This window comes from Callorhinus ursinus, unplaced genomic scaffold (assembly GCF_003265705.2).
Source record: "Callorhinus ursinus isolate GAN/ISIS: 27379988/994484 unplaced genomic scaffold, GSC_fseal_2.0 scaffold14, whole genome shotgun sequence".
NCBI lineage: Eukaryota > Metazoa > Chordata > Mammalia > Carnivora > Otariidae > Callorhinus > Callorhinus ursinus.
In genome coordinates, this window is record NW_027397076.1 from 38,136,269 (window position 1) to 38,162,696 (window position 26,428).

General features: G+C 39.2%; 1 protein-coding gene across 2 annotated transcripts in view; it reads right to left on the reverse strand.

Annotated features, from left to right (window-relative positions):
• IRAK3 (interleukin 1 receptor associated kinase 3) overlaps positions 1-26,428 on the reverse strand; it is a 47,475-nt gene that overhangs the window by 13,970 nt on the left and 7,077 nt on the right. Inside the window, exons 2-8 of one of the 2 annotated variants that reach the window (XM_073900702.1) lie at positions 17,785-17,844; positions 14,748-14,812; positions 14,023-14,077; positions 12,613-12,764; positions 9,862-9,926; positions 4,006-4,120; positions 2,958-3,076 (exon numbers count right to left, since the gene is read on the reverse strand). In XM_073900702.1, the coding sequence (XP_073756803.1) occupies positions 2,958-3,076; positions 4,006-4,120; positions 9,862-9,926; positions 12,613-12,764; positions 14,023-14,077; positions 14,748-14,812; positions 17,785-17,844 (631 nt within the window). Of the gene's footprint in view, positions 1-2,957; positions 3,077-4,005; positions 4,121-9,861; positions 9,927-12,612; positions 12,765-14,022; positions 14,078-14,747; positions 14,813-17,661; positions 17,845-26,428 lie in introns of both variants that reach the window. The other variant, XM_025882810.2, reaches the window with a different exon arrangement.

Below are 26,428 nucleotides of genomic sequence, written 5' to 3' on the forward strand. Positions count from 1 at the left end.
CTCATGACTGGGATTAGTACCCCTATAAAAGAAGGCCCAGAGAGATCCCCTCCCCCTTCCACCCTGCGAGGACACAGAGAAAAGAGGGCCATCTATGAGTCGGAAAGTGGATCCTCGCTAGACACAGAATCAGCTGGTGCCATGGTCTTGGACTTCCAGCCTTCAGAACGGTGAGAAATAAAAGTGTGTTGTTTATAAGTCACCCACTTTCTAGTATTTTGGTTATAGCATCTAGTATTTTGGTTAAGAGTGGTAAGTAAAAAAGACAGATTGGCCATCATATCTCTTAGCCTTTGCCACCAGATTCCTACCACATCTTCACTAGTTATAAGAGAAGCTACCATTTGATGAGTGCATTCTCTTTGCCAAGCACCATATGTACTTTATGGCGTTTAGTCCTAAGAGATAGATGCTATTATTCTTTTATTAGCATTTTGCAGAGGGAAACACTGACGCTTACAGAAATTAAGCAGTTTGCTCAGAATCACATTAAATGGAAAGTCAGTTTCTTAAATTAGATGTCTCTGAAACATTAGGGGGTAGTGAGCTAAGAGGAAAGGATGGGAAGAAGGTGGGAGGAAAGTTGATGAAAAAGAAAAATCATTTGGTCCCATTTTGCAGAGCACCAGGCAGTCATATCTCTCCCCATGACGGCAGTGGCTGCAGCAGTGTGACCCAGATCCCTCCTCCAGGACACAGGGAGACAACAGTTCCCCAGCCAGGGAGAGGAGGCTGTTGACGGTGCACAGCTAAACCCCTACCTGGAACCTGCCCTTGGTCGAAGGGAGCTGCCTCGTCCAAGTCATAGTGCAAGTCACAGCCCCACGCAGGGCTGGTCAGACGCACGGGTGCAGAGACCCAAGCACCTTGCCACACATCAGGATATCTTCGAAGGGCCATCCCAGCACCGGTGCTCCCCATGGCATTGACCAAGCCTCTACTACCATTTCGCAGCTCAGCTTCTCCAATTGCCCAGTTTCGCTTTCCTCCTTCCCTCCCTTACTCCTGTTGTTCCTGAGAGCCCTCTAAAAAACCTCCTGCAGGCAAGCCTCTCCTCTGAGCCTATTTCCTGGGAACCTGCCTGAAGACACCTATCCATAATGAGAAAGCAGGTGTCAAGGCCACGGCCCGAGCTCTCACCTGATCCCTGGAGAGGGATGCTGGGGGGCACGTCCACAGCGGCGGAAAACCCTAGACGCAGGCAGAGGCTGGATCTGTAGCCCTCCACCCTGACGCTCCCTTTGTTCCAGCTGGTGGCCTTCCCTGTCCCCCTCGCCCATCAAGAACCAGAACCTTGGCACTCTTGCTTCTCACCCCTCTCCCCCATCAAGTTCTGCATTCAGGAAAGGATGCGATGAACTCAGTCACACAAAAGAAAAATTAATAACATTAATGTGTTACTGCTTGGGATGGAAAAGAAGCTAGACTTACTTTAAGTTTAAACCAGAAGAAGAATATATGTACAGCAAAATTCCAGATATTTATTTACTCAGATAAAATATATTTAAGAACGTACTGTGCTGAGCTGGTGGCAAGGTAGGCGGATTGTTGGGGGTGGCCACCTCAGCCCTTCAGAATAGACCTGACTCCGTGGCTGTGCATCTTTGACCCAGGTCCCCTGAGGGAGTACCCACTCTGTGTTGATTCAAAGGGGCCAGCAGAGTTGATGACCTAACCACAGTACCACAGGAGCAGACACCTATGGGTTGTTTCCACACATGCCCAGGACTCAGGAAAAATCTAGGGTCTTTTTATATGGAGTTCAATTCCACCAGAAAAACAAAGAAGTAAGTAATCAGTCCCTCTTTTGTTCAACTCAAAAGCACACTAAAAGCTTTTTCAAGATACCAGGAGATGGTTCAGAAGAGGCAGAAGCCTTTTAAATTCAGTCATCCCTGCTATTCAGCAAAGGTATATTTACCTACTTTTGGACAGATTCGAGATGAAGGGCACACAGGAAAAATTCACCAGGAGGATTTTGCTACAGAGTATCTACTCTCTGTCTTTAGGTCTACTAAAAAAAAAAAAGAAAAAAAAAAAGAAAAGAAAAGAAAAAGAAAGAAAGATGGAAGATGTTGCTTCTAATGTTCTGATGTCTCAGAAATGCACATCGGGAGTTGCTGCTTGGCTTGTCACAGATGAATACGTAAAGCTAAGAGGCTGCAGGCAGGCTCAGTGGAATCAGCAAGAGACTCCGGGACAAAGAATTTTAATTACCTTCTACTGTCTACTGCTGTTATCTTGCTGGGAATCTCTGTATAAGTCACTTAACCTTACCTTAAAACTCACTTAAAAAGAAAGAAGGGAGATTAATATAGGTTCATTTCAAAGTTTAGTGTCAGGTATCATTAGTAAAATACACAAAACTGTCTATCCTACGTTGTTCATTAATAATTCCCAAAGATAATATAAACTCTCCCTTTGGCCATGTAAATGTAGCTTTTTAAATTGGATAGATAAAATTTTCATTAATAAAAAAATAAAATCACTGTAAGGTACACCTGAAACTAACTGGATATTGTATGTCAATTATACTTCACTTAAAAAAGTAAGATTTTAAATACTTAGATGAGAATTCTTTTTTTTTTTAAGATTTTATTTAGCTTGAGAGAGAGAGAGAGAGAGTGAGCACACACATGCACGGAGGTGGGTGGGGACAGGCAGAGGGAGAGGGAGAAAGAGAATCCCAAGCAGATTCCACACAGAGCATGGAGCCTGACACGGGCTGATCCCATGACCCTGAGACCATCACCCAGAGACCATGACCCAAGCTGACACCAAGAGTCAGACCAGACGCTTAACTGACTGAACCACCCAGACACCCCTCTTCGATGAGAATTCTTAACCCTTAAACACACACACATACAAACTACAGGTAGAAAATAGTATGAAGTCTGACTCACCTGTGATGATGAAAGGGGCTTTCAGGTGCAACCTAAGGCTCTGGGATAATTTACCTTGATACACTGCCGCTGATGACCGAGCACGGCTCCGTGTTGTGCAAGTACTGAATGGCTTTGGAGGTTCCTATTAAAACACTGATTCGAATGTGCCAAGAGAGTGGGGCCGTGTTACCCTAAAAAGACAACAGTAGTTGGTTTGGTAATGAAATGTGTATACTCATTACATAGGAGTATGCCAGAAGAAAAGCAGATGGTGAGGTGGGGTAAGGCTAGGGTATGAACATTTTGGTTTCCCACAACCTATTTGTGATTCAAGATACATTTTCCTCTGCTGCCAATGGTACTAGGCCTTTTTATAGCCAATGGAAATACCCAATAATTTTAACATTAGCCTAATCAAAATATGGCCAGTAAGGTAACTATGTTTAAAAGTTCACAAATAAGGGGCACCTCTGTGGCTCAGTCAGTTAAGCATCTTACTCTTGATCTCATCAGGTTCATGAGTTCAAGCCCCACATCAGGCTCCACACAGTATGGAGCCTACTTAAAAAAAAGTTCATTAAATAAGACTTAAAAATTATTTGTGGCATAATAGTGTGGGTAATTGAGAATAATCTGTTTTTATTCTTACCCTAACGGAGACTTAACCTATTCAGAATGAATTTTTAAACTTATCTTTCAAAAACATGAGAAATCAAGGCATTTTTCAACCTCTTTCTCTTTAAGGAGTCTGTATCACCTTTATGTCTATCCTTTGTATTCAGTGGTACTTTGTGTGAAGTTATGCAAATAGAAATTATCTAAGAAATAAGAGTAGTTAATGTAAACTCATTTGAGATATGGAATCAATAAGGACTAAGGACCCCGCAAATCTTTTGGCCACCGTGCTGCACAACACACAATAACTCAGGTATTTATGCAGTCTTTTTTTAGAGTAAGATATTAATTCATGGAAAAGTCCTCTACTTCCTTGGGAAACCCACTGTTGGCTATCTCTTGCTGTGAATACATGTTGGCCCCCTGGATCCCACAGGACGTTTCAGCAGCTTCTTCAGGGCTTCAGGGGGTCAGAGCGTCAGGGAGAGTCATAGGTGTGACTTACTACACACTGTAATCTGTCAAAAAGGGATCCATTTCTCATATATGGATAAACCAGGCAGAACTTCTCACTCTCTGTAAAATAGGCAGCCAACTCCAGTATGTTTGGATGATGAAACCTTGAAAGAAAAGATTTTTAAATCCATCAGATTGTTTATTCAAATAGGAAATGAACAGCACTGTGGTTTGGGGGTGATAAGGTGAGATGGGGAATAGATCTAAAGCAGAATATAAATTTGGCCAAGGGAGAAGTTATCTCGTTGGACACCTGACAGATTTGTTTCCCAAACTGGTCTAAAGAGCTCTAACAAATACTAGCCATCCTTTGACTGATTGTGATCATGCAAATATAAATAAAATATCCAAATATAAGACAGAAAATTTAAGAAAGCAATGATTTCTTAAGATTTGGGAATCTTGGGAACTTTATGATAAATAGATGACACTACCTGATATTAAATTATGTTTATCAATATGAAACCCAATGTAACTTACTGATTAAGTAAATAAAGATAATACAACTGAAACTATTTCACTGCTTTAAGTATACTGTGTAAGTCACCAAAATAGAAGAGTACAGAATACTGTTTTCATTCATCCATTTAGTGAGCATTACTATGTCAGATACTGTGCTAGGCACCAGTCACACAGCTAAAGGAGACATCCAGTGTCTTCATAAAGCTGTACTGTTACCTAAAATTCATGTGATTGGGGCGCCCAGGTGGCTCAGTCGTTAAGCGTCTGCCTTCGGCTCAGGTCATGATCCCAGGGTCCTGGGATCGAGCCCCGCATCGGGCTCCCTGCTCTGCGGGAGGCCTGCTTCTCCCTCTCCCACTCCCCCTGCTTGTGTTCCCTCTCTCGCTGTCTCATTCTCTGTCAAATAAATAAATAAAATCTTTAAAAAAATAAAATTCATGTGATTAGTAAAGTCTGATGTTGAAGAACATATCAGTGATTTTGAAATGCCAGAGTTCTATGTCAGTGTAGAATGCATTTTCAGGCTCCTTTCCTTTAAAACTCTATTTCTTTTTTTTTTTTTAAGATATATTTATTTATTTGAGAGAGAGTAATAGAGACAGAGAGAGAGCATGCAAGCAGGGGAAGGGGCAGAGGGAGAGAGAGAATCTCAAGTGGATTCCTCACTGAGCATGGAGTCTGATGTGGGGCTCGATCTCACAACTCTGAGACCAAGAGTTGGATGCTTAACTGACTGAGCCATCCAGGTGCCCTGAAACTCTATTTCTTTTTTTTTTTTTAAGATTTTATTTATTTATTTGAGACAGACAGACAGAGAGCACAGATGGGGAGGAGGATCAGAGGGAGAGGGAGAAGCAGACTCCCCGCTGAGCAGGGATCCTGATGCGGGGCTCGATCCCAGGACCCCGAGATCATGACCTGAGCCAAAGGCAGGTGCTCAACTGACCGAGCCACCCACGTGCCCAAAACTCTATTTCTTGAATGCCTGTATCATCACTGTGAAAACCAGTGGAACTCAGGTAACCACTATAAAATATAAGATGTGAAATTCACCTGTACCATGAACTCAGTTCAAATTAATTATTCATTGAATGCCTACTATGTTCTAGACATACTTGGGGATGTTAAAATAAAGCTTTTTTTAAAGACTGTATTTATAAAGACTTATTATTAGTTTCTTCAATAGCAAAACTTTCCTGTAAAATGCCCACACACATCTTCAGATTTCTTGTATTCCTCCTTCCTTAAAGAAGGAAGTGCGTGTGTATGTGTGTAAACACAGACCTATTTTACTTTTAGATATGTCAAAAATGCCTGTGACACAAGATCCCTACACCTATTATTATTCAGACCATCATTACATAATGAAAAGCAAGGGACTGAAAAGCAATTGAGCTGGCATATTTGGCTGCCTAACCAGCTGATCTATACCACTACCTGCGAGTCCTGCACCTTAAAATAATTCAAAAAGATAGAAATCTTTTTAGAAAGAAGATAGCAGACCTCACATAGACATAGCCATGGCCTGGTGCTCTGCTTTCCTGCTCACAGAGCAAAAATGACCATTTGCTTATTTTTAGATATTACCGATCCAGCAGAAAAACGGACAGTGTACCAGTTAGTGAGGTACGGAACGTGAAGCAGCCATCGAGAAAGACTGCTGGCTTTGTATCTACGGACCCTTCTCACTCATCCTTTCACTGCAAATTTTTAAGTCGGTGGGATTTTAGATTGTATAGATCTGAAGGTCTGCAGATATGATAGGTATCTATTGTAACAACTATAAAATATAAAATCAATTCGACAAGTACTTGTGAGTGCCACCTGCAGATAAAACACAATGCAGGGCACCATGGTGTGGGAGAGCAGACAGACTTGAAGGACAGACAGACCTGGGTGTGACTCTCTGGTCTTCTTTTCATCAGCTTTGTGAACTTGGGCAAGTGATTTAATCTCTGTGAGCTGGGCAAGTGATTTAATCTCTGTGAGCCTGTATCTTTGCTATGGTCTGAACTGTGTCTCTCCCCCACACACATCCCCCTCCCCCAACCCAGCTCCTGTGTTAAAGCCCTAACCTTCAACGTAAAGGTGTTTGGAGAGGCCTCTGGGAGCTAGTCACGGTTAGGGTTGGAACCCTCACGATGGAATTACTGCCCTTATAAGAAGAAAAACTGGAGAATCTGCTCCCTCTCTCTCCACCATGTCAGGACAGAATTAGAAGGCAGTCGTCTACAAGCCAGGAAGAGCACCCTCACCAAGAACCAAATCTGCCTTGATCTTGGACTTTTCAAGCTCCAGAACAGAGAGAAAATAAATTTTGTTCAAGTCCCCTGTTTCTTTTGTGATGGCAGCCCTAGAAGATGAATATTCTTCAACTGTAAACAATAATTAAGACACCACTTCCCAAGTTTCTTATGAAAATTAAATGAAAAGATAAATATTTAGCCAAATGCCAGATCCTCAAAAATTATTACCTCCTTCGCCTCCCCTTGGGAAAGAAGGGAAAGAAAGGAATCAGAAGCCACACCCTAAGGAGTTTACAATTCTGTTTGAGGGACAGGGGTTAAGTAATTCTCTTAATATTGAACTAAAAAAACTCATCTTCAGGTGTCAGCTTAGATGTGACTTTTTCCGAGAAGCCTATTCTGCTGCCCAGCCCCCAGGTTACCTTGTTCCCCTCCTTTGGTGCTCTATTCGTCTCCATTTTAACACTTCGTTTACTGAAATTGCTGTTTACTTGTGTACTTCTCTCCTAACCCCACTCCAGGTAGCATGTTCTGAGAGGAGAAGGCTACATCTGATTTATTCATTAATAAATATCTGAGGAGACTGAAGAAGATTTAGGAAATGAGTTGGATTTTCTCAAAAAGGTAAGATCTACCTCAATTTCCTCATCTCCAAAAAAGGGATAAGGGCAGTATTTACTTCACAGGATTGTTGTGAGGATTAAAGAATGAATACATGTGAGGTACTTGGTATAAAGCCTAAAACTAAATAAATATTAGCAATATAAATAACAATAATAGTGGGGCGCCTGGGTGGCTCAGTCATTAAGCATCTGCCTTCGGCTCAGTTCACGATCCCAGGGTCCTGGCATCGAGCCCCACATCGGGCTCCCTGCTCCGCGGGAAGCCTGCTTCTCCCTCTCCCACTCCCCCTGCTTGTGTTCCCTCTCTCGCTGTCTCTCTGTCAAATAAATAAATAAAAATCTTTAAAAAAAAAGCACACCAAGAATATTCACCATCATAGAGTTGTTAATTCTCTCTAGTCATACATAAATACCTTACCAGAACAAATCCAAATGGATCAGATGTATAAATGAAAAAAAATGAAACCATAAAGGTACTTGAAAAAACCATGGTAGAACTATTTTATAACCTTTCACTGGGAAGGTCTTTGAAACTGTGCTATAAAATTCAGAATCTGGGGCGCCTGGGTGGCTCAGTCAGTTAAGTGTCTGCCTTCGGCTCAGGTCATGATCTCGGGGTCCTGGGATCAAGCCCCACATCAGGCTCCCCTGCTTCTCCCTCTGCCTCCTGCTTTCCCTGCTTGTGCGCTCTCTCTCTTGCTCTCTCTCTGTCAAATAAATGGGTGGAGTCTTTGAATATATATATATATAAACAAACAAGCAAATAAATAAATAAAATAAAATCCAGAATCCATAAAAGAAAATATAGATTAAATTCACTACATTACTCTGAAACCAATAATACATTATATGTTAATCAATTGAATTTAAATTTTAAAAAATTCACTACATTAAAACCATTTCTGCATAGCAAAAACTAGAACAGGCAAAGACAAATGTCAGTCTGGTAAAAAAAAAACTCTATCTCACAACAAGAATAAGGCTAATTTTCTCTAATATATAAAATGCTCCTACAAATCATTAAGAAAAATACCAACAGCCTATTCTTTTTTAAAAAAATGGGCAAAGAATAGTATCAGATATTTCACAGAAAAGAAAATAGGTCTCTTAATATGTGAAAAGATTCACTCATAATAGAAAAAGAAATTTAAACCACACTGAGAAATCATTTTCACCTAGCACACTGGCAAAAATTAAAAGTTAAGAATAAATGCTGTGTTGACAAAAATATGGGGAGCCAGGCATTCTTATATATGCCTGCTTTAAGCGTAAATTGGTATTTCTTTTGGAGGACATTTGGTATTATGCAATGCATATAACCATTCGACCCTGTAATTGTATTTATGGGACTTAGATATACTCAAACAGGTACAAAATAACATATATACAAGCGTTTCTTGCAGCATCATTACTTTCTAATATTAAAAGATTAGAAAAAAACTAAAAAATCCGTTGATATGAGAATCGTTAATTAAATTACAGTACAGCACACAATGAAATACTAAAATAAGCAAAGTGAACAACATATTTATGCTACCCCTGGTGTGAAAATAAGAACACAAAATACACACATGCTTATGCATAAAGTATCTCTGGCAAGATATGCAGAAAACTGATAACTGTTGCCCTTGGGGAAATCAGCTGGGTGGTTAAATGTAATAGTGGGGAAAAAAAATCTGTTCTTGGTTTACCCTTTGGCACTTTTGGAATTTTGAAATTTTCCAACTTACTACTTATTCATTAGCAAATAAATAAAGCTTAAAAATCGAAACCCTCTACTATTACAATTTGGGTTTTAGTTTTTGGTTGACTAAGTGATATGCATTAAGTTTTTATGATTAGACTTCTAATGTTTTGATTTCTGGTCCCGGGGATAAAAAAAGGATTTAGTACAATGCCTCCTCCACCACCGCCCATTTCACTTATGGCTTTAGAAAATATCTGAAAAGAATATTTTCTTTTCATAAAGGGTGATGAGTGAGCTCCATAGGGTTAAGGGCCTTTGATGAGCAGGCTGTACGGCTGCAGATATGAATATATATGAACATGAAGTCATTTTAGTTTGTCTCCAAGGACTCCCTGGCTCATGAATGAATTCCCAGAAAACAACACTTGATTTCTTTGTCTAAACTCTCTTCCTGAAGAGGGTTATACTGATGAAACAGTTTCTTGACTAAAATGTCTCTAAGGAAGGAGGGAATGATCAAATATATACACAATTCTAATGTTCTAGCAGTTACTTGACATTGAGCCATGTTAGTCACACATGATTTAACCCACCTCCTTGTGACAGTTTCTTGTTAAAATATGTTCAAGTGAATTATGTGGATGGTGTATTTTAAAATGTATTCTAAGAAACAGACTAAAGCAGACGTCAAAAATGTACCCAGTGTTCTCATAGCCAACCCACATTTATTACATGCTAACCATGCCAAGCACTGTGCTGTAGCATCAAAGATGCACAAAGCTGAAAACCAGGCACAGAGGGAGAAATTCCAGACAAAATATACTCACAGTAGTAAAACTTCAAGCTCAGATAAAAACCTCTTCCATTGTTTCTTACATTGCATTTTTTTCTCCTAAATATCGTACAGAAAAATGAGAAAAAAATTAAGGAAAGGCTCTCTATTTCTGGGATTCTTAACCCAGGGTCTATAGTCTTCCTGAAACTTAGCTGCCCTTTTTGATGTAAATGCATATAAGCACTTTTTCTGGGGAGAGGATCCTTAGCTTTCATCAGACTTTCAAAAACCCATTACCTCCCAAACAGATTGAGAACCACTGCTCTTGAGTTAGAAGTTTTTCATGCAATGTGTCCTGTTGCCCTATTTCATATTCAAACCCTTCTACCATATTTTGTACACATTTACATAAATTCAAAAATTTTACATATGTATTTAAGGAAAATCCCATGACAGAAACTCCCCACTTGGTCTCAGAAAGAATCCAGTTTGTTGTCGCTGTATTCTGGTTAGAAGTGATTTCACTAATTTGGCATTTCTGATTTGGGTCATTTGGAGATGATGACTCAAATTTACCTTTGTATTAATTTTGGAAAAAATGGGCTTACTAAGACATTGAGAAATATAACTCCTTATTTCAAAGGAGTTTCAGAAGCAAGCCCAATGCCTGACACATGAATATTTATTGAATATATTAATGAATTCTATAATATTGTATGAGCACCTACTCGGTACCTGGTATCGTTCTTGATGGCTTTATACACCTTATGTCACTGCATGTCTCTGCATCTCCAGTTCCTAACTTCTACCACGAAAGAGTTAAATATTCTTAGGCTCCATCAGCTGTAAATTTCTATTATTTGTAAATTGCAAGACAGGGCAGGGTTTTTAGAGCTCTGTTCTCAGGAAGAAAGGGAGAGAAATCCAGCAGGAATTCTGGAAGCTATTTTCCAAAAATTAATCCAGGAAGTCAGAAACAATAAACTAGGCTAACAAATCATTTTCAAGGACCGCTTTATGAGAATTTACATTTTAAAAAGCCGTTGTCCGGGAAGCCAGGTGGATTGGGTCTCAGTCCTATTTCTAACACTCAATATTTGTGACTTTTGTCACTTAACATCCCTGAGGTCATTGTTTTCTTAATCTGAAAAAGGAAGGGGTTAGTTTTTGTGTTCATGCTAACCTAGCACTCTTAATGCTCAAAGTTTGGTCTGTGCATGAGGAACATCGGCTTCCCTGGGAGCTGGTGAGAAATGCTGAATCTAGGTCCCTACCCAGGTGTGCTGAATCAGAATCTGCATCGTAAGATCTCCAGGTGATCTGTACGCACCTAACGCATCTTGTACATTTCCCCACTTCCATCCCTTGAAGATAGGTTATTGAGGTACTGAAGTTAATGTCCCAATTTTACAAAACCACATTTCTTTAAAAACAAATGCTCTGTGGCTAAGTCTTTGTTAAATTATCCCATCTTTCCTGGTGTGTAGGACTTTGTACAGTCTCTAAGTCTCTGGTAACTTTGTCAGCTCCTGTCTTTTTACTCCTAGAGATTAGCAGCTAAATTCATGAAAAGGACATACATGCTTCATTCAATTCACCTAATGAGCATTTACTGAGCAACTTCCATGGGCCAGGCCCTGTAATAACACTCTGGGATACAAAGATAAGTAAGACTCTTTAAAGAAAACCATCAAGCCCACTGGGGAGAGGTGGGTGATGAAGTCGGTGTTGAGAGATAACGCTATGAGGCTGTGGCTGCACATCGGAGCTCTGGCTGTCTCTCCCGGGATCCCATGACCTTTTATACAAATCTCTGCTCAACTACTTCTCACCTTACACGTTCATCTTTTCTTTACCTGACCGTTTGTTTGCCCCATAAGACTGAGTTCCCTGAAGTCAGAGAGGGAGACGAACCATGAGAGACTCTGGACTCTGGGAAACAAACTGAGGGTTTCAGAGAGGAGAGGGGTGGGGGGAGGGGGTTGCTGGGTGATGGATACTGGGGGGGCACGTGCTGTGATGAGCACTGGGTGTTATATGCAACTAATGAATCATTGAACACTACATCAAAAACTATACAGTGGCTAACTGAACATAATAATAAAAAAAAAAAAGACTGAGCTCCCTGAGGACCGAATTATGCCTCATTCATTCTTGCTCAGCACCCAGCCCAGCAAGAGTTTAATAAATGTTTATTGACCATTGACTATCAATGAGGAACATGAAGAGCAGCTGTCTGAGGTATCTGTGTGCGTCCCTGTCTCCTGACTCCTGAGTATGACTCCCCAGTACCCTTTCTGCTTTACTGGCTGTGGCCCCTCAGCTTTCTCCTGAGCTCCTACTCTGATCATTGCCTTGCTCCTCTTACCTGAAGCCTCCTCCTTCCAGCCCTCCTGAACTGTGATACATGACAATGTAATCACAATACAATTTATAAATATCAGCCTGTGGCTTAGCCTGTGAAGCTACTTGGAACAGACACTGTCCATCCCAAAAAGAACAAGAAAACTGGAGTAGCCCAGAACAAGCAAAGTGCCAATGGTCCTGCAAGGCTTCTCAGAAAAGTCCTCCTCCTTCGACACATCTGGGGATGGGAAGAATTTCATTTCCACATTCCTGCGAGACAGGCAGTCATTTCACAGTCTTTTCTCCAGTCACCTGAGCTCATATATCTTATTTCCATTTATGAAACTTTATTTTCAAATATACCTCCTTTCAATGTTGATGAAAAATGACACTTTCTAGTATGAAATATGAGCAAATAAATGGAATTGATCTCCCGTGGTAGTAATTCTTTCCATACCTGTTTAAATAATTTAATGGCATATGTTCGGTTTTGGATCTCCGCTCTGTATACCTCAAAAATCTCCCCTTCTCCAATTAGGAAATCTTTGTGGAAATTTTTGGTTCCATCTCTGATGTTTTGAAAGCTCATGGAGGATTTAAACAATATTCCTTAGGAAGGAAAGTAGGGAGAAGATAAGTTACTTTTTCTCTTCTTAAGAATCAATGCCACCATTATAAAGAACCAGGACTTCCATATTAGAAATACATCAGAGCCCAGCAGAAAACCAGCAGGGCAGGGCCCAGGAACCCAGACTGAAGCCCACCATGTGCTCTCTGCCCATTTACTCGGGTCTGGCACCCACCATTCCAGAGACCAAATGGCTTTTTAGATATCTGAACAATAGCACTGTGATTCTATCACCCTTCCAAAGAGCTCAGCCAAAGAACTTAGTTGGGGAAACTTTTCCAAGATTTGATTTCTTTGTCATTAGATCAATGGGTTGCTTTTGACTCACTATGAACCTAAAACCATTTAAAAAAAAGAACCCAAAAACTATAGAAGTTTATGACTAAACAATATTCTCCTAGAATGACTGATAGAAACATTATTCATGAGCCAAATCCTCTCTATTCCTAACTTACTTCCTCAGAGTAAATTCGGAAGATGCTTCAGCTTTTCAAAAAATCATCTAAAGCAGAGATTGGGAGAAAACATTCAAAAGGTAATCAAATACATATCCAAAGGGAAAAGCTTAGCTAAATCCTTCAGAGCCCGATTTTGGCTCTATTTCCACATTTTATGTTTGATTTAGAACTTACTGTTAAATCTTAAGGGACCAAAACCTTATCCAACTTTATCCAACTTTTCTAGTTCTCTTTTGAACCAAAGAATATGCAGATCTAGTGGTAAAGATGAGGCAAAGCAGATTTACTAGCCTTTAAAGTTTATCAGAATGATTCCCAGGTAGAACTAAATTATTCTCCCTGCTAATAAATTAATAAAGTTGATATGGAAAATAATGGGATTTTCACAGTGACCTTCAGCATTGCTCTACAGACATCTCTAAAGATCTCTGCAAGGGCTATGGAAATTTCTAAAACTATATAAAACCCAGGGTAATTTTTAAATGTTTTCTGATGACACATAAAAATGCAAATTTCACTAATGGAAAATATGAAACTCCCCTAAGGGAAGAGACCACCATTATATTCTCTATTGGCCAATGGATTTTTAAAATATCACCACAATATATCATCCATCAGAGCTCTCTGTCAGTCAAAACTGCAAGTATTTTGATATCCACGAAAACTTTACCCTAAACCTGCATATTAATGAAGAGTTAATAGGTTTATTGGTTATTCCTCCCTGTAAGTTAACTTAAAGCAAAACGTGATTTAAAGTAAAAATAAAAAAAATTTTTTTTACCTTTTTCATTACGTTCAGGGATAAGAACATTATCCACTGTGACATTAGCTGTTTCCTAAGAGAGGAAATACAGACTGAAGTAATTCCATTTCGTAAGTCTAGAAAGAACAGAACCCTAACAGGAATCCAAAACTCCCCCTGGACTATAGAGTAGAATAGAGTAGAATCTGATTTAGAAATAGAGTAGAATCTAATTTAGAGTGCAATAGAGTAGAATCTAATTTAGAAAAAAGCTAGTAGAAAGCAAAGTTACTTTATTTAATTCAATAGGATTCATTGCTATATACAGTTAAGTCTTTCATACCACTGCAAAAACTCAATGTCATGGTTATAGTCAATTTTAAATGACTTCTAATGCTATAAAAACAATCACTGCCAATTTATTTGTTCCAATAAAACCAACAGCAACATGCAAAACGCCAACTAGAACAGGAAAATTAAAAACTGAATTAAGATAAATGCACAGCTGCCAGCACTCTTAATAGTTCTAAGCCTCATCTGTGATAGACCACTGTGAGAAGAAAGCTCTTCACTCTTAAAACACTCACAAATCTCTAATTCCTCAATCCCCAACTAAACAAAGAGTAATGAGAGAGCTGAGGATTTTCTGCTTTGAGAAAAGTACCTGCAAATCCAGCATTTTTCTGTCTGACAATTTCATTCCCCATGCTCAATTATATATGTAACAGGATTCAAGGTTCATTATCTATGCACATACACTCTACCTTGGGTAACATGTTTGGAAATCCATCTCCCTGATGACTCTGCTCTGAAGGATTCAAGACTGCTCCTGAAAGAGAAATAAGGGAAGCTAGATACAGAAAAATTTTATGTCTCTAATAAGCATGTTTTTTTTTCTTTCTTAGACTGTAAATAAACACCTTGCTAGTAATGTTAATTTCTAAAGCTCAGTTTCATTCTCTTTGAATGGTTACAAATTTGCATATGTGAATAGCTTTCTAAGGATCAAATATTATGCAAACATGCTTTTGTTCAGTTAACACATAAATACCTACCTTAGATTATTGTTAGACATCATTAAAAATATTAAAGGATAAAGCAGAAAACTGAAAGGAAAAAGCAACATTGTATCAGCTTTTTGCCCATACACTTTAAAGTTCTACAATCATGGGATCATATCTCCCTAGGTTACTTTATTTTTTATCCTATCTTATGCCATAAGGTGTTAGAGGTGTGTGTGTGTGTGTGTCTGTGTGTGTGTGTGTGTGTGTGTGTGTACGTGCGCACACACATGGTCAACCACAAACACCTACCACCCCTTCCCGAATGCACACTGTAACTTCTGTCTGTTCTATTTGAATTGAGGTAGTCTATGTAGTTTCCTATAAAAGATGAAAACCCTGAAATACTTTGCTGTCACATCTGACATTTTCATTCAGACTTCAGAAAAGTTTTACTTCATCTTCTAGTTTTCTTAGATTGTATTGTATTTTAAAAATTACTTTGCTTAAAAGACTGGCAACAAAACATAATCAATTAATAACAGACCTCCTTGAACAAACTACAAACCAATTAGACCTGGCAGACATGCTATAGAACATTCCATCCAAAAACAGAAGAATATACACATATTTCACAAGTGTACATTGAACAAGCTCCAGGATAGACCATATCTTGTGCAATAAAATGAACCTCAATAAATTTGGAAGGATTGAAATAATTCAGAGCATATTCTCTGACCACAACGGAACTAAAATAGAAATCCATAACAGAAGGAACTTTGGGAAATTCACAAATACATGAAAATTAAACAACAAATCCATAAGTAACCAATGAGTTCAAGAAGAAATCACAAGGGAAATTAGAAAACACTTTGAGATGAATGAAAATGGAAACACAACCTACCAAAACTTATGGGATGCAGCAAAAACAGTGCTTAAAAGGAAATTTATAGCTGTAAATGTCTGCCTTAAAAAAGAAGAAAAATCTTAAATCAATTACCTAAGTTTTTACCTTAAGGAACTAGAAAAGAAAGAGTAAACTAAACCGAAGGAAGCAGAAGGAAAGAATTAAGATTATACTGGAAATCAATGAAACAGATAACATAAAAACAAAAGAGAAAACCAATGCAACCAAAGTGGGTACTTTGGAATTATCACAAAATTGACAATCCTTTAGCTAGACTAACCAAGAAAGAGAGGAGACTCAAATAGCTAAAACCAAAAACAAAAGGGGAGACACAACTACCAACCTCATAGAAATAAAAAGAATTATAAGACAATATGATGAACATCTGTATGTAAAAAATTAGATAACTGAAATGACACAGACAGATTCCTAGAAAGACACAAACTGCCAAAACTAACTCAAGAAGAAATAAAGAATCTGAATGGATGTATTGAAAGGAAAGAGACTGAATTAATAATCTATGATTTCCCACAAACAAAAGCCCAGGTGAATCCTGCCACACATTTAAACAAGAATTAACATCAGGTCTTTACAACTTCTTCCAAAATAGAAGAGGAAGTAACGACTCGCAAATCATTCTATGAGACCAAGGACTAAAAATATGTCTGGATGAAAAAGCCAAAAGAATAAGGATGCTGATTCAAAAGAATTTCCAGCCTAATAGCCCTGAGTCTGTAATATAAGACCCAAGATCACTCAAGAACATTCTTGTTGAAGTGAATAAATCTTTTTTTTTAAAGATTAAATCTGAAGTGGAATAAACAGAACAGGTGACATTAGAAAATTATTTTATTGATAAAGATGAATGGAAAAAGCTTCATGAGCTTTACTTATCAGGTTGCTCTAAATGGAAGGCAAGACACAGCATCAGAAACAGACAAGACAAATAGAGGGAAGTATTAAGCCACTGTGAATGGATAGCAGACAAGTAAGGTACAGTTACAGGCCACGACATAAAAACAGCAGTAAAGATAAAAGATACATCCCAGGGTTATTCTGCAGGTATCATTTGCACTAAAATACAGGGCAGGGGGCTGGAGGTGGGGGTAGAGTGGGGTGTGCCCGGGTGGCTCAGTGGGTTAGGCTGCTGACTCTTGGTTTTGGCTCAGGTCATGGTCTCAGGGTCCTGGAATGAAGCCCTGAGTCCTGCTCCTGGGGAGTCTGCTCAAGGATTCTCTCTCTCCCTCTCTCTGCCCCTGTCCCCACTCGTGCATGTGTGTGCACGTGCACTTTCTCTTTCTCTCTCTCAAATAAATAAATAAATCTTTTAAGAAAACAAAATACAGGGAGGAGAATCCAATTATATTTTGACTTCTAATCATATGATAAAACTAATTATAAAAGTATATTTTACTCAAATATTGTGATTCTGTTTATGATTCAAATAGTTTCAGAGTTTTGGATGGAGAGCTCATTCTCCTAGCTAAGAATAAAACATTTTAAAAAGTGTAGTTTCCAAGTAAAAAATTTTAAAAAACTTAACAAGTGGTAGAGAAGAATGTGTTGTATAACTTAGGCAAAAAGGAAAGAAAATTTCACCAAAAAAAAACCCAAACAGTAATAAAAGCCTTCAGATAAAGCCTCAGGTAAGGAATCAGTGACACAGCATGACCAGTCAATGTCTTGAATAAAATGCAGTATTTACATTTACAAATTACATTTCCTATAAAATGGACTGAGAGCCACATCAAAAGAATCATAAATGTTTACCATAGTTCACAATTAAATGGATAGCTCGATGATGCCCCATCTCCTGGAGAATCTGTAAAAGGTCCCCGATGGTCTTGTTTTTCTGTGCCCAGGACCAAAGTAATTCTCTTGTTCCACTTTTACCTTGGTCTACATATTTTTCAATGTGACGAACATCCAGCCAGGTGCTTGAAAGTCGCTCCGCTGTGGAAATTGCAAAAGGAAGAACCAAAAAATAATTTACTTTTATTGGAATACTTGTTTGGGGGCACTTTATATGTTTTATTTCATATTATTTGTAATTTTTATTTTGAACTAATTTTAGCATCTACTTCCCACCCAAATTCTCCCAATGTTAACATCTTATATTACCTAGTACAATGATCAGAACCAGTGATAACTCAATTGCAGGCCTTATTCTACTTTCACAAGTTTTTCTACAAATGCCCTTTTCCTGTTCTATGATCCTACCCAGTTTCCCACAGTGCGATTTGTTTTCACTTCTTCCTAATCTCCATTCTCATGGTCTTCAGTCTTTCCTTGTCTTTAAGGACAGTGAAATACTATTGTGTCCTTCTCAGTGCATAATATCAAGAGGGTCATGATGTTGGTGTCCTATCACTAGTGATCTTAATCTTGATTGCTTAGTTAAGGTGGTATCTGCCACCTTAGTAAGTTCCTTTACTATGAAATTACCTTTCCTTGTAAAATTAATAACTATGTTGGGGGAGATACTTTGAGACTATGGAAATATCCTGCTTCTCCTCAGATTTTACCCATAAACATTTGCATCCACCAGTGGATCTTTTCTATCATAATAATTATTGTGGTCTTTGCTTAATGGTGATCTTCTGTTTTCCCTTCCTCCTCCTAAGTTCATTAACTATAATTCGTCTGTAGGAAAGTGCTATCTATTCTCCCCCATTTAACTAACTTATTTATATCAGTATGGACTTATGAGTGTTTATTTTATTCTATAGCTTAAAATCCAGTATTATTATTATTATTATTTACTTTGGTGCTACAATTATTCCAGCTCTGTCCATCCAGGTTGGGTCCAGTGTTGTGACAAGTCCCATAATTTTTGGAACACTTCCTTATTTTCTGACCCTACAAGATGCTCCAGGATCATTTTGCATTTCCCCTGTCCCAGCCTTGGAATTAATTACTTTTCCCAGGAGTCCTGTTTCCTTTTATTAGATAATGTGTTTAGAAGGCAAGATGTCGGTGCTGGATGCCCTCATGAGTGCCAGGGCTCCACTGCTTCCAAGCAGACAGAGCTAGGAAATATGTGTATATGCATTAACCCACACACCTGTATTTCTCTGTCTGTACACATATTGAAAACCATGATTTTATACAGATACCTGTGATTCTAAGTCAACACCACATGGTATATTTGAGCTCTTCCTCATTTGTAACTTTATTCCCAAACAGCAAGAAACTTCACTCTCATTATTTACAATGTCTTTACTTCTTTGTTCAATACTACTACATTCAGAACTGCTAACCTATACCCCTGTGAGAAACCCTTTAACCAAAATACAGCATTTTATGTATAAGTCTTTTTGCCCTCAGTTTGAAAGTATTCAGGTAAGAGCCTATTTTCCAAAGTTACTAGGTTAGTTCTTTTCTTCCTCACTCCCGTCAGTGTGGTTACTCATTTGCAGTAGTTAGGGTCATTTGTTGCAGTTTTAATGGAATGCTGTTTTAAATTTTTGTTCAATACTCTCTTGCTGCTGAACATTTTTGGGCAATTAAAAGCTAATCTCTGGGTAGGATCGGGGAAATGTTCTACTGGGATACTAGGATTTTAATTGCTCAAAAACAGCGTATATGACTTATATAAGGTCTTGTATAAATATCTTAAAGCTGTACTTACTGAAAGTATGTGAATTTTTATGACACCCTGAGTTAGTGGGATTCTTCAGGTAAAAAATTATACTGTCTTTGTGGACAACTTCCAGATTTTGAAGTGTATTTTTTTAATTTTAATTTTTTAAAAAAATTTATTTATTTATTTGACAGAGAGAGAGACAGCAAGAGAAGGAACACAAGCAGGGGGAGTGGGAGAGGGAGAAGCAGGCCTCCCGCTGAGCAGGGAGCCCGATGTGGGGCTCGATCCCAGGACCCTGGGATCATGACCTGAGCCGAAGGCAGATGCTTAACGACTGAGCCACCCAGGCGCCCTAGCCCAGTCATCTTGAGCACTAAAATTAGCAATGCGGTTTGGAGTCAGTGATGATGATGGCAGCATCCTCTCATACCTTTGTCCTCTGGAAAGTCTAAAAAAATTAGGAAGCCAGATGCACATCAATAGATAAAATCCAGTTATCATCTGAGTGTGGTCATGGGGACCCTCAACACATCACCATAACTGGTTATGGAAATCAGTCTTCTCTTCCTCTGCTGCACATAAATTTGGAAGCTCCTCTCCAGCAATAACCAAGGTAACCTCACTGAAGGAACTCACCTATTCACCAAGGATATTCTCCAAAGGTTGATGTCCTTTTAAAGGACAAACAGGGGCTCAGATTGGAGAAGTGCAGTAAGTCCCCTACGGAACTATCTGTGTTCAGTCTATTTCAGACTCTAAAGTTTTAAAAAATTTCTTAGGAAACTACTACACCAGTTATAGTATTTCAATCAAGACATCAGAAAGGCAAACATCTTCGGATCTAATATGGCATCCCTTCTCCCCACATTTTCAGTCCTTCAGGGGTTTGCTGGGCTATTCAATTTCCTCTAACTTTATGTTTTTGCTGAGAGTATAAGTAAATCCTGAAAGTTGACAGAGATCACAATATGAAATCATAACTGCCCCTCTTTCTGTGAATGAACAATTGACTTGGTAGATATAACCAGTGCCTACCAATATTTCTAGTCCTCTACCCCATCAGAGAGGGAGAATTAGGTCTTCCTGCCTTGGGTTAGTTATGCCTATGTGTCTCTTTCAGCCAGAAACACGGAAGAGCCAGGGCATAATGCACCAGGCTCCCATTCCCCCCACAGCAATGGTAGAAGCACATGTCAATATGGGGGTGCCTCAAGATTAAAGCAGCCTGGATTGCTGGGCCACCGCATGGAGGTCAGCTGTCCTGGACCCTCAGTGCTCTTCCCACAAGCAAAGGTAAACTTCTGTTATGTTAACCACAGACAGTGATTTTGGTGGTGCTTGTTACTGCAGGCTAACTTAGGTCTATCCTGATTAATACACACAAAGTTTTATCTTGGGTGTTCTGTTACTTCAGTCACATCTTGCATCAGAAAAGAGTGAAAGGAAGTTGCAGCTCTTGTGACTACATTTTAAAGGATGATAACGTTGAGACATTCCATATGAATGCATGCTTAGGCTGTAGAGGGAAAATCCACTACAGCAGAGTATCTGACATCATTAAGTAGGAATGTCTTTGCCTTTCCTCCATATTTTAAGTTCTGGCAAGAATATTTTTATTATTTCTTTCTTTGAAGAGATGATGTCTCATGAAGAGACAAGGACTATCCAAATGTCAATATATATTTTAGACAGCTTATCACTAAAAAAAAAAAATAGAAGGGGACCTTCAAAGCAAAAATACTTGGCAAGACGTAGTAACTCTATTCTAATGTATTTCTTTGATGATGTAATCTACCTATTTGGTTGAGGCACAATTTTCATAAACACTTTATTTAACTATTTCTAGAAGCTCTTAGGGGAAATAGTGCAAATCAGTATATTTGTTAAAAAGAAAACCACAGGCCCCAAACGGCATCACTTAGGCCAAGTCACCAAACAGGGCTTAATACCTAATCTAACTGTAGTTTCAACATCCCCCAGAAATATAAATCTTAACCAGTCAGTCAGGAATTTTCTGATCAGGGCCAATGAAGTAATCTGTTACATGGGCCCTCTCTATCCCCAAAGGAAGATGAGGTCATTTGCATGATAAGAAACCTTGCTCTTCTCCCTAAGGGAAAGTGATCCTGCCAGGAACAATCCTTTCCTTTTGCTAATAACTTTCTTGCCCCACCATCTTTCCTATAGAAACCTTCCATTTTGTACAACTCCCTGAACTCCCCTCTATTTGCTGGATGGGATATGGACCGATTCATGAATCATTAAATAAAGCCAATTAGATCTTCAGATTTACTTGGTTGAATTTCATTTTTTTTAACAAGTTCAAACATTTGTTTAATGTGCTAGCAGTACAGTAATTGCATACATCAAGTGTAAGTGGAGGGGCACCTGGGTGCTTCAGTCAGTTGAGTGCCTGGCTCTTGATTTCAGCTCAGGTCATGATCTCAGGTTCATGAGATCGTTCCCCGTGTTGCACTCCACGCTAAGTGTGGAGTCTGCTTGGGATTCTTTCTCTCCCTCTCCCTCTCCCTCTGCCCCTTCCCATGCTCGTGCACTCTCTCTCTCTCTCAAATAAATAAGTAAATCTTAAAAAAAAAAAAAAGCATGTGTAAAGCAAGAAGAGGGTTCCCTAACTAAAGATGGGGGCATCATGGGGGCATCCCTGGCTGGCTCAGTCAGTGGAGCATGCGACTCTTGATCTCAGGGTTGTGGGTTCAAGCCGCATGTTGGATGTAGAGATTACTTAAAAATAAAATCTTATAAAATCTTTTTTTTTAAAAAAAAGATGAGGGCATCATGGAAGGCTCCCTAGAGGAATGGTTTCTGGAGCCTGAACCAAGTTTAAAACTGTAAGTATTTCTAAAGAGAGGCCACTGTTTAAGGAATTATTGGATGGAATATACTATACTGGGGAGGAAAAAGAAAATCACTGGAATTTCAGTTGGAAAACAAGATAAAAGAATGAACTCTGAGGCTATATTGTTTTCAAAAGAGAAAAGTCAAGACAGAGGACTCTTGTGGCCCCTTGGATATATGCATGAAAATGTGGGTTTAGGGGTGGCTCTGCCATTGACCTATGGTGCAACTCTAGGCAAGTCACTGAACAGTTTCAAACTTCTCATTAATAAATATCCTTTGAAATCCATTTGAAATCCCTCCCAAAACAGACACTAAGTTTGGCTGCCCCTCTCTGGTGTGCTGTTTATAGGAGAACTGACCTTAAAATACCTCCAGTCTTTAGAACACTTCCCAGTCTCCAAATTAACATTCCAACAGGGGAACACTAAATATCAAATTTCAGCAAAGTGAAAGTTTAGGTTTCTACTTTTTCTATTAGTAAATTAATTGGCTAACATTTATAGAGTATTAGGCATAATGCAGGTATAATGAACTATGTCAGTTAATAATATTTATACAACATACAATAGGCTTTTAAAAAAATAAATAAATAAAACAGCTCCCTCTCGGGGCACCTGACTGGCTTGGTCAGAAGAGCATGCAACCCTTGATCTCAGGGTTGTGAGTTCGAGCCCCACATTGGGTGTAGAGATCACTAAAAAAAAAAAAAAAAAAAAAATAAACTTAAAAAAAAAAAAAACCCAGTTCCTCTCCACTTCGAATCTTTGGGATAAGACATGACATGACTTTGGGATAAGACATGAAGAGAGAGGACAGCCTTGTGGGCTCTCACAGTCAGGGAGGAGAATGAGGGTGTGACATCGTCACCAGTTAGACCCCGAGACCTGGCCTTTGCTGCCCACCTGCTTGTACACTCTGTCTTATATTTTTCCCAAAGCTCTTCTTTCTGGGTTTCCCCTTAACTTAGAGAAGTGAAACCCCAAAACCACCCCTCCAGGTAGTGGCTTCTGCCCTTACAAGACTTCCTGCTGGCCCAGGCCACCCAGACCATTTGAGCTAACCCTGACTTGAGCCTGTGCAGAGAGACCATGGAGTGACCTCTGGAATGGCCTACAATTACCTTTACCTCATTATAATTCGAAAATCTCTGCCCAAGGAGGAGGCTCAGCCTCATTTACATAGCACACAAGATCCATAGAGGCATGTGACCTCTTGCCTGCCTCTACATAGGATGACAAGGCTTCCCTAGCTAAATATTCAGCCTAGCCCTAAACAAGAGGAACACATCCACCCTCTCTGTGGGAGTCATAGCTTTGCAAGTCATTCCCCATGATCTCCTTAATTGCTGCACATGAAAGTGTTCTTTGTGGGACAACTGAACCTGTGCCTGACTCACCAAGGTGGGGACTCAACGTCGGTTTGGTTACAACATCAGCTCACTTTACAACAGGGGTGGATTGGGGCAAGGTTTAAGGGCTGAAAGACGAGAAAAGAGCCTGTCAGATGGGGAATTTTTTCTGATGGGTAATATTTGCTGAGTGACGGACAGAGGCCCTGAGTGTTAGCATACAATCTGAAACTCTATTCTGAAAGCAAACAAGGCCAATGGAAGACTTCTGAGAAGGTGATGCCAAGATGGAAGCTTTAGTTTTGGGAGGATCCATCTGGTGGCAATAGTCTCACAAACAACATATGCACATAGGAAGGTAAACACACTTTATGGCTCACAATTCTCACAGTAGAAAAGGAATAGTTTATAGCTGCTAAGGAGAGCTGGAGTTAACTTTTCAAGTCAGATTTCCCACATAATTCTATTCTCCATTTTTGACTTTCTGAATTTCCCTTTTAAAAGGGCAATAGGCCATGATTCTGTGCCTTCTCATCCTGTGACTTGAGGCACGACAGATGCCAAAAGAGCTGAGGTTTGAGTTTCCTAACACTGACCAGGGTCAGAGGGTTCTGAGTTTGCACTGGGTCTATATAAAGCAGAGGTATTTTTTCTAATAGTAATAGTTCACCGAGTAAAACTGACCCAGGCTCAGCTGAAATGGATACTGCATGCATGGGTTGCTTCCAGGATGAGAAATGAAATATATTTTCTCTTTCTCTAACTGGTGATTCACAGGGCAACCTTAATAGCTGTTCTTCAATGATGACGCATTCTGCACAGAAACACCACTAAGCAGTATTATTAGCATCCATAAAGTGTATAGTTCATTTGGAACAGATTCTAGAAAACAAGATCTTCAATGTGATGGGACAGGAACGCAGACTCTTGACACGTTAGCTATATCCTTCAATATTCATAGTTTTCCCTAATCCTTCTTTGTTTTTTTCCAGAACATAGAACTTTGTTTCTTCACAGTACTAAACAAAGAGTAAACTTCTCAATGACTAATTGTGTTGTTAAACTTGAGAGCACTCTAAAGAAAAAGATAAATTAAGAAAAATATGCTCTAGGTAAGCATTGTTTAAATCATTGTTTTTTGGAAGGCAAATCTTTTGTTTGAAAGGCATCTTGGCATAATAGAAGCCAAAAAGTCCACCTGAAAAGTTCAGATTATCTGAAGACATTGATTGCTTAATAATCATTTAATGTTCAAAGTTCCTTTCAGGCTTTGTTTTGAGAGGGCAGAACTGTCAAGGTAGTGCTAACCATGGGGGAATTCAACTGCAGAAATCACTCTCCAAATGCAAATATGTCTCTGAAGGGGTTTTTTTAGAATAACGCAACACACCCCTGTTTGGAATCTGTATTTGCATATAACCACATGCCAAAACCCCTAGTAAATTAAGACTACCTTCTTTTGTTTTGTGATAACATGATGGGAAAAGGAAAAGATGCCTCTGTTCTTTCTTCCTACAAAGCACACAACACAATTAGGCCTTTTATTCATTTATTTAAATTTTTTTAAAGATTTTATTTATTTGAGAGAAAGAGAGAGTGAGAGAGCACAAGCAGGGGGAGGGGCAAAGGGAGAGGGAAAATCAGACACCCCACCGAGCAGGGAGCCCCACTTGAGGTTCTGTCCTATCCGATGCAGGGCTCAATCCCAGGACCCTGAGATAGTGACCTGAGCCGAAGGCAAACCGTGGAACCGACTGAGCCACCCAGGTGCTCCAGGCCTTCTTTTATTTATTTATTTTTTTAAAAAGATGTTATTTATTTATTTGTTTATTTGAGAGAGTGAGAATGAGAGAGAGAGAGAGAGAGCACATGAGAGGGGGGAGGGTTAGAGGGAGAAGCAGATTCCCTGCTGAGCAGGGAGCCCAATGTGGGACTTGATCCTGATCCCGGGATCATGACCTGAGCCAAAGGCAGTCGCTTAACCAACTGAGCCATCCAGGCGCCCTCCAGGCCTTCTTTTAAAAGAACATTTAACTGAAGATTTAATTTTTAATTCCAAAAGAAGTCAAACAAAAGTCAAACATGTAAGTTGGCTCAACTCCTCTTACCAGACTATAGCATTAACACCCACTAGCTAATAAATTTTACCAGAAGTAATTCTTTGCCATACTTAAGCTTATGTTTATTTTTTACCCATACTTGAGCAGGACTTATACTCTATGGCAGGGCTGTGCATGATTTTTCAGGTATCCTTCCATGTGCCCTGCTCCCTCAATCCCAGATTCAGGTAAGCACCTAACATTAACTACCTCTGCAAAAAAAATTTAAGAACAGTTCACCCTCAACACCAGCATTTCAGTCTGAAGCTCAGAAGCTGTGTGATTCCATACCCAGGTAATGATCAGTACTATTTCCCCATGCTTTCTTCCTTTGTTAAATTTCTTTATAGAATTTGTTTAGGCCTGTAGCCCATACAAATTGGCAAAATCAAATTAGAAAATCTTGAATCGCAACTTGAATCTACCACAACGCTTTGTTTGACATTCTTTCCCAAGAGGTTTTGGATGTTTAACAGACATCTGTTTGTTATTCAATCACAGATATTTACTGAATGCCTGCTCTGTACTAGGTACAATTTCAGATGCTAAAGGAGTAAGCAGGAAACAAGGCAAACAAAAAAAATCTCCTGCTCCCTTGAAGCTTATTTCTAGATGGGCAAAAAACAAAGATATATAAAGTGTGTG